Here is a 12,705-nt window from a genome sequence, read left to right as displayed (position 1 = left end):
AGGCAGACACGGGGAGGTCAGAGCCAAAGGCTCTTCCACTGCTCCGCTGGGCCCTGTGCCGCAGAGCCCAGCTCACCACCCTCCCCACCGCGGGGTCCCGGGGAGGAGCTCAGCAGGACAGCACTTGCCTGGCATGTGCCAGGCCCTGGGTTTGATGCCAGGCCCTGGAAAAAGGAAACAGAAACAGCCTGAGTGAATTCCCGAGTGACCTTGGGAAAGTTCTTTTGTGTTAAACAGTGGCCACAGGGTGACTTCACAGGGCTGCCTAAGGATTTGCGGAGATAAGGTGGGCGGAAGGCCCCTTATGAACACTAAACACGCCACGTAAATATGAGGGATCCGAAACCCCTGTGCTGAGAACAAAATCCACAGAATGAATATACATGAGAATGACCCAATTTCCGACAAGTCACCTGGCAAAAGGTGAAGCACTAATCCTCTGAATCATCACAACTGAGCGGGCCGGCACAGGCCACTCTGTCCCCCGTCAGAGGAGCCGTGCCTACCGCAGAGGCGCGCAGAGACCCATCACCGAGACCCGCATCCTCCCAGGACGGCAAGAAAAGTACACAGGGAAGGCCCTGGCCTTGCGTGATCAGTTTGATTCCGGCACCACATAAGCCCCCCACCCTCCCCTAAGCACTGCCGAGGTGAGGAGTAAGCCCTGAGCACTGCTGGGTGTACCCCCTCCAAAAAAGAAAAAATAAAATAACCCCCCCACATCAAAAAAAAAAACCAAAACCTGTGTCCTGTGATTCTGGGATGGAAAACACAGGTGGTTCCAAGCGCACACTGTACAAGGCAGACTGGTGGATGGGGGCCGGGGCCAGCCAGTGGCCGAGGGGGGAGGGGAGGGAGGGGAGTGTGGAAGCTGTGCCCGCCGGGTGGCCACTCGCGCCTCACTCCTCACGGGGGACCCAGAGCAGGGACCTGCCGCACCATCCGTCCCCAAGCTGTGTCCCAGGGCTGCCACTCGGATGTACACCACTGCCCCACCCCACCCCAATTAAGCTGAGCACCCTGGGACACGCCTCTTCCTGCCTTGGGGGTGACACTGATTGGTGGGGCTGGGAACACCCCCAGGCGTGGGGGTGTGTTGGGTGGCCGTCCACGCCCACTGTGCCCTGGACACGCCAGCCCCAGGGGAAGGCGCTGGCGGCTGCACCCAAGGGCCCCTCCCTCCAGCAGTCCCCAGATTCTCTAGAAACAATGCCAGTCCGGGAGATAGGCCTGACCTCCGGGATCTCTGAGAGCAAAGGGCTGTGGGCCTGAGGGGATGTGTGAGGAGGGGGGGTGAGAAGGGCCCCCTCCTGCAGGAGCTCCCTCCGGAAGAAGCAGCCGAGCTGTGGACAGAGCCAGGGTTCGAAGGCGGCTGGCCTTGGCCACCAGCCACATCTGCCCTATCAGCAAGGCAAGGATGAAAAGTCCACCCGCCCGGGGCTGGTTCTGCGGCGGCCCTGGCACAGAGCCTGGCACGGAACAGGTGCACGGCCAGGGGCTGGGACTGTTATTTCCTGCCCCAGAGCAGCGACACCCTGACTCGACATCTCTCCTGGCCCTTAAGGAAGCACAGCATCCTGCTACTCTGGCAGGCTCCGCCCCGCCTCACCCCTTCTTTTCCTCTGGAAGCCCGTAGAGCTTCCAGTCACCCTGTTCATTCATTCTGATGGACCCTACCTAGTCACCTGGGAAAATAGCAAATCCTCCAGTTGGGGGGACCTCTGTTTCCAACAGAAGTTCAGCCCTGCCAACATCCACTGGGTCCCTCCCAGATTTTTCCGCCAGAGTTCGGGGCAATCGAGCGCGTCCTGCCTGCTGCTTCCCTAAACGTGCCCCCCACTCCCAGGCCCCCCCAACCCACCGGCCTCAGCACGAACCAGCAGCACGCCAGCTCTGCCCGGCGTCTCAGGGGATCCAGGCCGTGTATGAGAGGACTCTTGTTTCCGCCGGCTCACACTCCCTGCTCCCTCAGACAAAGCCTTTCCTCAGCAGACACTTAATTACAGACTGTCACGCAGCCTCTCATAATTGTAGGCCTTGTCTCTCTTGTCAGGCCCGAAGGCGCCCGAGGCGGAGGCCCGGCCTGTCTGTTCTTTCCCCATCCTCGCGGCCGGCCGGACCCAGCCCTGGATAGGAGAGTGTTTTCCAAACCCTGCTCATCTTCAGGCCGAGGCAAGTCTGGCTGTGACCACCTCTTCTGACCGGGTCCTCTGAGGAGACTGCCGACGGGCCACACCGGACCCCAGGGCTCCAGCTGCCCACACAGCAGCTGCCGCCCACCGTGTGCAGCTACGCGGGGCTGCAGGGTGGCTCCGTGTGCATGCCAGAGGCTCAGGTTTGACCCCAGCACCTCACCGGCCTCTAAGCACCACCGGGAACAACACCCGGGCCGAGGGTTGGGGCCCAGAGAGGCACAGAAGTCCGGGAGCACCACTGGGGTGCAGGGAGCACCTCTGGGTCTGAGGAAGAGCTGGCCTGGGAGGCGGGAAAATAACCCTTGCCTGACCCTGCCATGGCCTGCCTCGGGGAGTCTTGGCCTGCGGCCTCACCGCAAAACACACAATAATCTGGTGCTACAAACGGGCAGTCTTGGTTCCTGGGCGCTGGTGGCTAAGGAACCAGCTGACTCCCAAACAGGCGCTGGGCAGAAGGGGGCCTGAGACACGGAGAGGCCCCCACGGGGACACCTCAGCGGCCTCAAGTTCCTGGTGACCACTGGACGGTGCTCCCGCCCAGGTGCTCAGTTCCAAGGCCATCACCCGGGCCAGGGCTGACGGTGTCTGCCACCAGGAGCAAGCAGGGGCAAGGAGACTTGCCTCAGACACAGAGCACTCCCGCCTGCTATCGGGGGGCGCCTGCCTCCTCTTACAATGGGGATACACTGGAAGCACTGCCATAGTGCAGGGAGAACAAGGCCACAAACCAGCTAGATCAATCCCAGTCACACACGGGACACCCAAGAAGCAGGGCGGTTCCTGTTACCCGAGACCTTGATTACATGAAGTCTAACCCTCAGAGCAACTGACGCTGGAGGTTTCTTTCGAGAGTGAAGAGGCATGAAGAATCAGTTAGTCTGAGATCACGCGGAGGCACAAGCCGAACTGTGACACACATAGGCAGTAACTGTTTGGACTGACTGATCAGATCTCATCAGAGGGCTGGTTTAAAAGGGGAATCCTGGGGCCAGAGAGACGGTACAGTGGGCAAGGTGCTTGTCTTGCATGCACACAACCCAGGTTCAATTAATCCCCGGCACTAGGTGTAGTCCCTAGAGGAGCACCATCGGGAGTGAGCCCTGAGCATGCCAGGCGTTACCAAAACTCAAACCTCGCCCCACTCCAATAACAATAAAAGCTGAATCCTGCCTCCAGACCTGCCAAAAGAGAATTTGTGGGACTGGTGCTCAGGAACCTGAAGTTTCTAAAAAATGAGCAAGCCTAGAGCCAGAGAATTAATATCACGAGTAGGGGGTTTGCCTCGCACACAACCAACCCGAGTTCAATCCCTCGCACTGTGTACCCCCAAGCCCAACCAGGAGTGATCCCTGAACACAGAGCCAGGAGTAAGCCCTGAGCATCGCCAGGTGTGGTCCACAGACCACACACACACACACACACAAACACACACACAGACACACACACCCCCCCCAACAATTACGGCAGCCTAAATTCTTTTATATGGAAACAAAAGCATGGAGAGGTGAGAGCCAGGAGTAAGCCCTAAGCATCGCCAGGTGTGGTCCATAGACCAAACACACACACACATACACAACCCCAAACCCAACAATTACGACAACCTAACTTCTTTTGTATGGCAACAAAAGCACGGAGAGGTGAAACCTGCCAAGAACACACTTTCCCCGAGCATGCACACAGGACCAAATTCACCGTCTAACTCTACCGACAGCAGCCGGAGACTTCCTGGAGGTAGCAGCCTCAGACAATGCGAGCCTTGAAAGGAAGTGAGGGTGGCTTACGAGGAGGGTACCACCCATCCACCCACACACAAGCATGCGTGTGTGTGTGTGTGTGTGTGTGTGTGTGCGCGCACCACACACGCACACACACACACAGACAAAGGATGCTCGGAGCAAGGAACAACTGTTCAACGTGGCTGGTGCCTGCCGATCCCTGGGGTGTGAGGAAATAGCAATCCACATGGAGCCTCTGCGGCTTTCCCCGAAGGGCCGGGGCTGAGACATTCCTGAGCCATCGGAGCTTCGGGGAGGCGGCTGGCATGTGATGCCCACAGAGCCGCCACGCTGGGCGTGCCTGGTTGCAGCTCGGGATGAGAAAGCCTGGGAAGGTGATGACTCAGTCCCCACCCAGTCTCAAGCTCGTTCCATTTAAATTTGAGATGAGCTCAGAGGCTGGGGAAATGTCAAGCAAACCCTCCTTACAGAACAGACACCAGGCCCAGAGAAGGCAGCCTGAGGGGGCAGCCTGCCAGGCGGAGCAGAGCCCCGGGCACGGGGCAAGAAGGGTCCAGGGGCCTGGTCTCCAGTGGACCTCAACACTGCGAGGCCGTGGGAGCCCAAGTGAGTGCCCCACCCTCTCTGCGCCCCCTATTCATTCACCTGTGAATGAACAGGGAGGACATGAATTCTGACTTCCTACGGTGAACAATGGGCAGGATTACACAGCGGCCCACGCAGCAAGTGAGAGATTATTGGATTATGCCCAGCACTTATTAGAACATTCAGAAGGGGCCTTCCTTGTTACCTGAACCCCACGACAAGGGGCAAAGGGAAGAGACTCAGCCTGTCCTGTCTCCGTACACAACGGCTCAGATAGAACTGGGAGATGACAGTTCAGACACCGAGCACCTTCCTGTGTCCCGTGAAGTGATTTTACATCTAATATCACTCAGTTCTCACCACTCACTGTCCCGCAGGGGAAGTCTCAGCATCTTATGAGTCCAGACGGGGAAACTGGACTCAGAGAAAAGTCGCTTGGTGAGGACCGTGTGGCAGCGAGTGATGGAGACTCAATGAAAAGCAAGTGTCTGTGGCTTCAAATTCACATGGTTCCTCTCCTATGAAGGCAGGGAAGGGCTCAGACGCCCGGCTCAAAAGTGGCCTCCTGGATGCTCTTCCAATGCCCGGTCCAGACAGGACTTGGCCACGGAAGCCGGGCAGCGGGCACACGCGCCCTCTGTTCCGTGAATGAGCTCACCACCAACAGGTAAGACAAGCCCAAGTACAAACAGGTGACCTCTGAGTCACCTTCGAGTCCTTGAATGTCAGAGCTGGCAGCGCCTGGAAGGCCGTGCCGCTCAACTGCCTCGTTCTTCAGAAGGAAAGACAGAGAGCTGAGGACATTTGTCTGCAGCCACCCAGCTTTGGCTCGTTCCAGTTTCCCGGATAAAGTTGAAGCCCCAGGTAGGGAAGTGGTTCCCCAGAGAGTGGGGACCCAGCTCCTCTCACTCCTCCCTGGAGCATGGGGTGGGAGCGCTGGACCCAGCAGCAGCACCCAGGAGCCCAACAGGTGTCACAACTGCCGTTACATGCCAGTAGGCAGGTGACCTGGCCTGCCGGTGTCCTGACAGAGGGTCACGACAAAATAGGATGCCGGGGTCCTCGATGGATCCTGGCTTGCTCTGGGCCTCATCTATGAGATGAGAGAGGGGCCACGAGAGCTGATCTCATCTCCTGCCCCAAACTCTGTGACCCCCTAGGATCCTGGTTAGCTGAATGCAGCTACCCGTGGAGCCTGGGTCAGCTGGGGCCTCCGGCCCCCCATCTAACAGGGGAGAAGAAGTCTTGGGCATCCCAACTCCAAACTATTCCCACGGACCACTGGCCAGGGAGGGCCCCCTTTCAACAGCATGGGACGATGGAACACGGTACACCAAACGCCCCCGATGCAGCAGCTCTCCAGCTGGACCCAACGGGGACCCTGCAAGGGGCGAGGTCCTGTGCCTGCGTCCCCTCTCCTGCCTCGGGGCTCTGTGTCCAGCCAGCCACCCAATTCCCAAAGCACGTCACCACCTATCTTCGGTCCGGAGAGGCCACCACACTGATTCCTCTTTTAAGATGGGGACGCTGATGTTTGGGGGAGCAGCGGGGCTCACGCAAGGTCAGAGCTTGCAGGAGGCAGAAGCAAGGCTGGAGGGGGTGGGATGGGAACTCCTTCCTGCTCCCCGCTCCCCTTTCTGTGATCCCAAGTACTGCAAGGCCAAGGCAGCACAGACCCCCGCTGGCCTGCAAAGTTGCGGGTGTATGGGGCGCTCAGAGTCCCCGCTATTATCAACCCCACAGCTGCCTGCCCGCCCCCCCTCCCGCTGCAAAATTTCATTACTCAAGTTGGCAAGAACACAGACCCCACCCCCAGCTGGGGCTAAATAAACGCCCCAGTGATATCACATCCTGCCCGCTCCGAAATAGCCCAGACCTGCCCACAAGCCATCACCAAGTGCCAGGCCATGCAGGGCCCAGTGGGCAGGGGTGCCCAGCCCCTGGCACCCTCTACACACTCAAGCAACTAAAGCAGAAGCCTCAGAGCAGGAAGGCCCCCCCAGCCCGCCTCTGCCAGAATGCCTGGCCCCTCCCTCCTGGACCCCTTTGTTGGGAGGCCCCAGCGCCTCCTGCTCCCCCCCTCCGTGCCAGCCCTTGCCCCAGCGCCAGCCCATGGAGCCTCGGCCGCGGCCAGCCTGCGGGCGGACTCCGCCCGTCCCGGACACCCCACCACTCACATTGCTTCAAGAGCTCCAAACACAAAGCCATGAGGGCCGGAGGGGGTCAGAGACCCAGAGACCGGCAAAGACAGAAAAGGGGAGAGGGAAAGAGACACGGGAGCAGAGAAGGGGGAGGCAGGGAGGCGCGCGGGGAAGGCAGGGGCGAGGGGGCAAGAGCCCACGAAGGGGAGCAGGCTCTGAAGGGGGCCTTCAGCGCAGGAGGCACGAGTGGGGGGGTCACCACCAAGACAGATGTGGGGGCAGCAGCGGAGAGCCAAGCGGGGGACCCCGGCCCAGAGAAATGGGGGTCGGGGTGGGGCCGACAGAGGACCGTGAGAGAACAAGGAGCGGCACAGCAGCGACAAGAGACAAGACGAGGCAGGGAGGGGCGCTGGATGGGGGGGCGCGGGGCGAAGAGCCGGGGTCCCCCGGAGAGGGACCCCGAGGGAGCGGGGTGGGGGGGTCCCGGAGTTTCTAGAGGGGAGCAGCAGCGGGCAACCCCTGCGGGTCTGGGGGTGCGGGAGGCAAGAGCGCGGGGCTCTGGGGGGACGGACGGAAGGGAGGGCCCCCGCGGCCGGCGTGGGGGTCCCCGAAAGGGGCGCGGGGGGAGCGGGGCGCGCCTGGGGGCGAGGGCGGGGCTGGAGGCAGCGCGAGGGCAGAGACAAAGAGACACGGAGCCGGGGAGAGACAAAGCGGACGCGGCGGGGACAGCGGCCCGGCCACCCGCGGCCGGACAGAGGGACGGAAGCGCGAGCGGGCGGGCGGGTGGACGGACGGACGGACGGACAGGCGGGAGGAGGGCGGGGGCGGGCCGGGCGGGGGCGGCGCCCGTCTCCTGGCGGGGCCGCGGCTGCTCCGGGCGGCGTTGGCGGCGTGGACCGGACAGACGGACGGAGTGACGGACGGCGCCGGCGGCAGCTGCGGCCAGCGGCGGGCACTCACCCTCCTCCCTCACGCGGCCCGGCCCGAGGCTCCGGTTTTGTACGCCCGAGGGGCGGGGCCTCCGGGTTAAAGCCCCGCGCCGGCTCCGCCCCGCCCGCCCGCCGCGTCAGCGCGCGCGCCCCCGGGATTCCCGCGGCCGCCGGCGCGCGCACACGCGGCGGCCTCAGTGCGCAGGCGCGCGGCCGGCCCACGCCCAGCCCCGGCGGGAGCGCGCGCCCACGTCGGCACGCGCGGGCCCGGCCGCTGGCCGCCCCGCCAAACCGGTTCCAGCTGGAACGGGACGCATGCTCCATTCGGGACCGCCCGGGCGCTCCCAGTAGCGCGCCGCGGCGACCCCTCGCTGTTTTGGGGGGAAAACGAGGGTCGGCGCGGGTGGCCTCCTCCCGGCCCCTGTGCACGGTGCAGCAGCGCACGCTCCCACGCCCCGCCGCTATTAAGGGGGTCAGCGCGGCCCGGCCCCGTGTTCCAGCGTGGCTGTCCTGGCCCGGCAGCCTCCAGATTCCTCCAGATTTTTTTTTTTTTTAAATTGTTTCCCACTGAGCCTCTGGAGGCCCGTGTGACCTTGGACGAGACGTGCATTGCACCTCCCTTCGTTTCCTCCTGGGCAGGAGGAGACCGGCACGCTGCCGGTGCCCTGGGGGAGGGCAAAGTGCCTGCATTCTGGCTGCCTCGATCCAGAAGTCTACTCCCTTCACGCCTCATGGCCCTGCCAGTTCAAGGCCTCTCCCCTGCGGGTTCCTCGCCTTCTTCACGGTGATGGGGCTGGAGGAGGGGGGTGTGGACAATTTCCAGGTCTAGCTTCCTTTCTCCACCCCTGCCTCCAGGCGGCGCCCACTCTGGGGTCTTGTCTACAGGGGCAGCGTCCCTGTCCCCCTGCCTTGCCCGGAAGGGAGGCTGCTGGTTCCTTCCCTTCTCTGGAAGGAAGACTCGAACTGCAAAGTTGTTACAGTTTTTTTGATACCACAGTTGAGATTTATGCATAGAGGTACAATAATAAAAGCCACTGAAATCTCCAGACCCTACCAAGCATTTAAAAGGATTCACCCCACCGATGTATTACACCAAAACTGCGAGCCCTTGTGTTCATTTACTGTTTTTTACTATTTTTAAAACTTTTCGGTTTTGGGTGCCTGCCTGGCAGTGCTCAGGAGTTACACCCAGAGGTGCTTAGGGGACAATATGGGATGCCCGAGACCTAACCAGGGTGGGCCCTTGCACGGCAAGCGCCCTACCCACTCGTACCACCTCCAGAGAAGGGAAGGAACCACCGGCCTGGGTTTGCACTGGACTCTGGCTGCCTCATGCTTTTAAGTGGATTTACTTCTAACCATCCAGGAATTCCCTGCCTCCACCCTCGCTATGGAGGCAGGCGCCTCCTCCATCAGAGCTGGCACCCTCCTACCCCAGGGCCTTTATACGGAGTACTTCCACATTCTTCCAAGTCTTCGCCTGGGATACCCTGTACACACTGCAACAACCTCCCCACGTGTGCCTGCTCCTGGCCGCACCCTGGACACTTACCCGTCTATACTGATTTCTGTCTGCCTTTCCCCTCACCCCACCACGGAATGTGCTCTTCCTGAAGACGGGAGTCTCCAAGTGCCTCCTGCCGTGTCCTGGGGGCCCAGCACATGGCTGGGATCATGGGAGGGGTCATCTAGCCAGGGTCAGGCCTGTGTGATTCGAGGCTTGCGATGACCTCGGACACTGCACCGGAGCTGTCTGTTGGCCACCTTTGTGAGTGTGTACGCCTTCTGCTGCAGGGAACGCCCTTCTCTAGCTGGAGGAGCTTAGTGCCTGGGGTTGAGGCCAGCCCGGCTGTCCCTAAGCCCAGGTTTATTGATCCTTCCTGCAAACTGGGAAGAGAGACCAGCCATGTGCGGAGCACTCAGGAGGCATCAGTTCCTCACAGGAGTCGAAGCGTCCCTTCTCCACCATGCCCCTGGGCAAGGGTGTGAATCCTGACTCTCTGGATCTCCCCCTGGACCCTCCCGCCCTGTGGCCCCTACCCAGGGATCCTAGAGCACTGCCTGGACCATTCTACCAGCATCCAGTCCGCTCTGCCCATGCTGCCAATGAGTGTCCCTGAAACCCCTGTGGCCATCCCACATGTCTCTATCAGTACCCCAGGACGGTCCTGTCACGCTGAGGAAATGGGGAAGTCAAGGCTTGGGGGTGAAGTGGATCCAACAGCTCCTGGACCGACTCAGGAGATGGGTGACCTTGCTTGACAATCACCTTCTGCAGGTTGCAATTTCTTTGTAACTGTGTGTGTGTGTGTGTGTGTGTGTGTGTGTGTGTGTGTGTGTGTTTCCAGGTAATCCTGGAAACTCATCCAGGTGTAACTGTTCTGGCCCCACTGCCGATCCATGGTGGCACGCTTCTCTACTTAACTGAACCTCAGCTCTGAGATCCAGGAATCAGGGCTGGCACGTGAGTTAAAACCTCTTCTAGAGGGGCTGGAGCAATAGCACAGCGGGTAGGGCGTTTGCCTTGCACGCGGCCAACCTGGGTTCTAATCCCAGCATCCCATATGGTCCCCTGAGCACTGCCAGGGGTAATTCCTGAGTGCAGAGCCAGGAGTAACCCCTGTGCATCGCCGGGTGTGACCCAAAAAACAAAAAAAAGAAACAAAAAAACACTTCTTCTAGAGGACTGGAGAGATAGCACAGCAGATAAGGTGCTTGCCTTGCACATGGCCGAGCCATGTTTGATCCCCAGCACCCCATATGGTTCCCCCGAGCACCACCGGGAGTAATTCCTGAGCACTGATGGGTGTGGTCCTAAAAAAAAAAACCAAAAAAACCCAAACCCAAACAAATTTTCTGAGCTCTCTGGACATGACAGCCTGTACAGTTCCTGTCGGCCAGTGCATGGGCATGGGGTGTTCAACCGGACAGGAGCAAATAGCCAGAGAGGGTCCAGAGCTCAGCCCGGGGAGAGGTGGAGGACAGAGTGGCCTGGTGGGCTGCCCAGAGCGGGGCTTCTTAAAATCTTTCCACTCACGACCCCTTCTTTTTTTTTTTTTCTTTTTTGGGTCACACCCGGCGATGCACAGGGGTTACTCCTGGCTCTGCACTCAGGAATTACCCCTGGTGGTGCTCAGGGGACCATATGGGATGCTGGGATTTGAACCCGGGTCGGCTGCGTGCAAGGCAAACGCCCTACCTGCTGTGCTATCGCTTCAGCCCCTCACGGCCTCTTCTTATCCATGTGAGTGCTGGAAGAAACACCTCAGATATACGATGTGGTTGCGCTTAGATTAATTTTTCCTGCTTTCACATTCAGAAACCTTTCACTGCTGCCAAATTTTTTGTGACCCAATGTGGGATCACAACCCACAAGTTTAGAAAGTTAGAGACTAGAATATTCTTAGGAGTCTTGAGTGCAGAGCCAGGAGTAAGCCCTGAGCACCACAAGATATGGCCCCAAACTAAACAAACAAACAAAACACCCAAAAACAAGAATTCTAGGGAGGAGAATATTCTTGGGGTCATGAACACTAAAGAACACTAGGGACTAAAATATTCACAGGGGTCCTGGCCCACAATTAAAGAACATTAGGGATAGAATATTTTTAGGGGTCATGAACCCCGATTTAAGAAGGCTAGGGACTAGAATATTCTGAGCCTCCTTTCCTGTGTCTACTGAGGAGGACTGAGCCAGAGAAAGGGTGTAGAGAGAGTGTTCTCACGGGAGGGAGTCAGGGATGGGGGAGAGTGAGGATTCTGACACGGATGGGGGTGTGGGGCCCAGAACCCAGGGAGAGGCCAGCCCCCAGCCACACTGGGGGGCCTCAAAGGGACGAAGTGGCACCTGGAGCAGCACTCCGGGCTTCCAGGCAAGAGCAGGGGCCTCCGAGGTCAGGGGCCCTGTTTATACGCTCACAGCAGGGCACGTGGGTGGGAGGCGAGGCCTGCTACACCCCCATGGCCCTTGGGTGGTGTCACAGCTTCTCTTGTGATTCAGAGGGAGTGGGAGAGAGTGAATGGGGGGAGGGGCGGGGACCCAGCCAGAGATAGAGGGAAGGGAGAGGGAGGGAGAATGGGGGAGGGAGAGCTGGAGAGAGGAGGACTGAGTGAGCCCCAGGAAAAGGTGAGATGTCGGGGGAGATGGAAGGGAGGGAAAGCGGGGGAGAGGGCGGGCAGAAGGGACACAGAAATGGAGGGGTGAGAAGGGTGGGGAGAGGATCAGGCAGGCTGAGAGGGGACTCCCACCCCCTCTCCCTGCCCTGTCCCCAGGTAGGTGCTCTGGCTTCAGAGGGACTCCAGGACACCCGCGTATCTGCAGCCCAGCTGCACTGGCCCCCCCTGCCCCGCCCCCTCAACCAGGCACCTGCCAGAGCCATTTCTGGAATGTGGAATCTGGGTCAGAAAGGGGGGTCAGCACTGCAGACAGGGCACGAGGACGTTGGTGGCACTGAGTGGGCAGCTCTGGGCCCTCGGGGCCACTGCAGAGGGCCTCACCCCTCCCAGGCTCTCAAGCACTAGGAACTCCCCCCCGCCCCCCCGCACCTCTCATAGTGCCCCCTGCAGGAGTGAGTGAGGGGGGAGGGTCAGCAGCACCCTGCGGGGTGGTGGGGAGGGTGTCTCAGAACAGCCCTAGGCCAGGCGGGTGACGTGGAGGAGGGGACACCCTTAGGAACAGGGTGACAGGCCTCGGAGCCGGGCCCCCTGCCTGTGTGTGTCTGTCTCTGCAGGGACGGGATGACGGGGGAGCAGAGTCCAGGGGCCACCGGCCACTCTGTCACCGGGCAGTGCAGGGACGTGTGCAAGCGTGAGCTCTCGTCCTCTGACACCTCCTCAGCCCCCTGTGTCCATCTATGCGTGCCGGGCAGGAGGGATGGACGCCCTGACACGGAGCAGCTGGTCCTGGCAGGCAGGGCTGAGTGATGTACTCCCTCCAACGAGTCTGCGGCAGATGGCGGGCGAGAACTCGACTCGAGTACACACTTTCCAGCAGCTGGCAGGGAAGTGTCGGGGTGTGGGGGTGCCCTCGGCTCGCCACGCAGAGGTGCCAGATGAACCCGCGGCAGCCGGGGGCAGGGGTTTGAGAACTTGGTGGCTTCAGCTCTCCCTGAGGTGTGTA

General features: G+C 60.5%; 1 protein-coding gene across 5 annotated transcripts in view; it reads right to left on the bottom strand.

Moving 5' to 3' along the window:
* The window catches only part of DLGAP4 (DLG associated protein 4), a 180,962-nt gene that overhangs the window by 38,404 nt on the left and 129,853 nt on the right, over positions 1–12,705 (bottom strand). Inside the window, exon 1 of one of the 5 annotated variants that reach the window (XM_055138636.1) lies at positions 6,694–7,606. The exons of the other annotated variants lie outside the window; for them this stretch is intronic. Within the exon in view, the coding sequence (XP_054994611.1) occupies positions 6,694–6,724 (31 nt within the window). The 5' untranslated portion in view covers positions 6,725–7,606. Of the gene's footprint in view, positions 1–6,693; positions 7,607–12,705 lie in introns of those variants that run through there. 5 annotated transcript variants of the gene reach the window in all.

This window comes from Sorex araneus, chromosome 5 (genome assembly GCF_027595985.1).
Source record: "Sorex araneus isolate mSorAra2 chromosome 5, mSorAra2.pri, whole genome shotgun sequence".
NCBI lineage: Eukaryota > Metazoa > Chordata > Mammalia > Eulipotyphla > Soricidae > Sorex > Sorex araneus.
The sequence above is the reverse complement of the archived record's forward strand: the minus strand, read 5'-3'. Positions and strand labels throughout refer to the sequence as shown.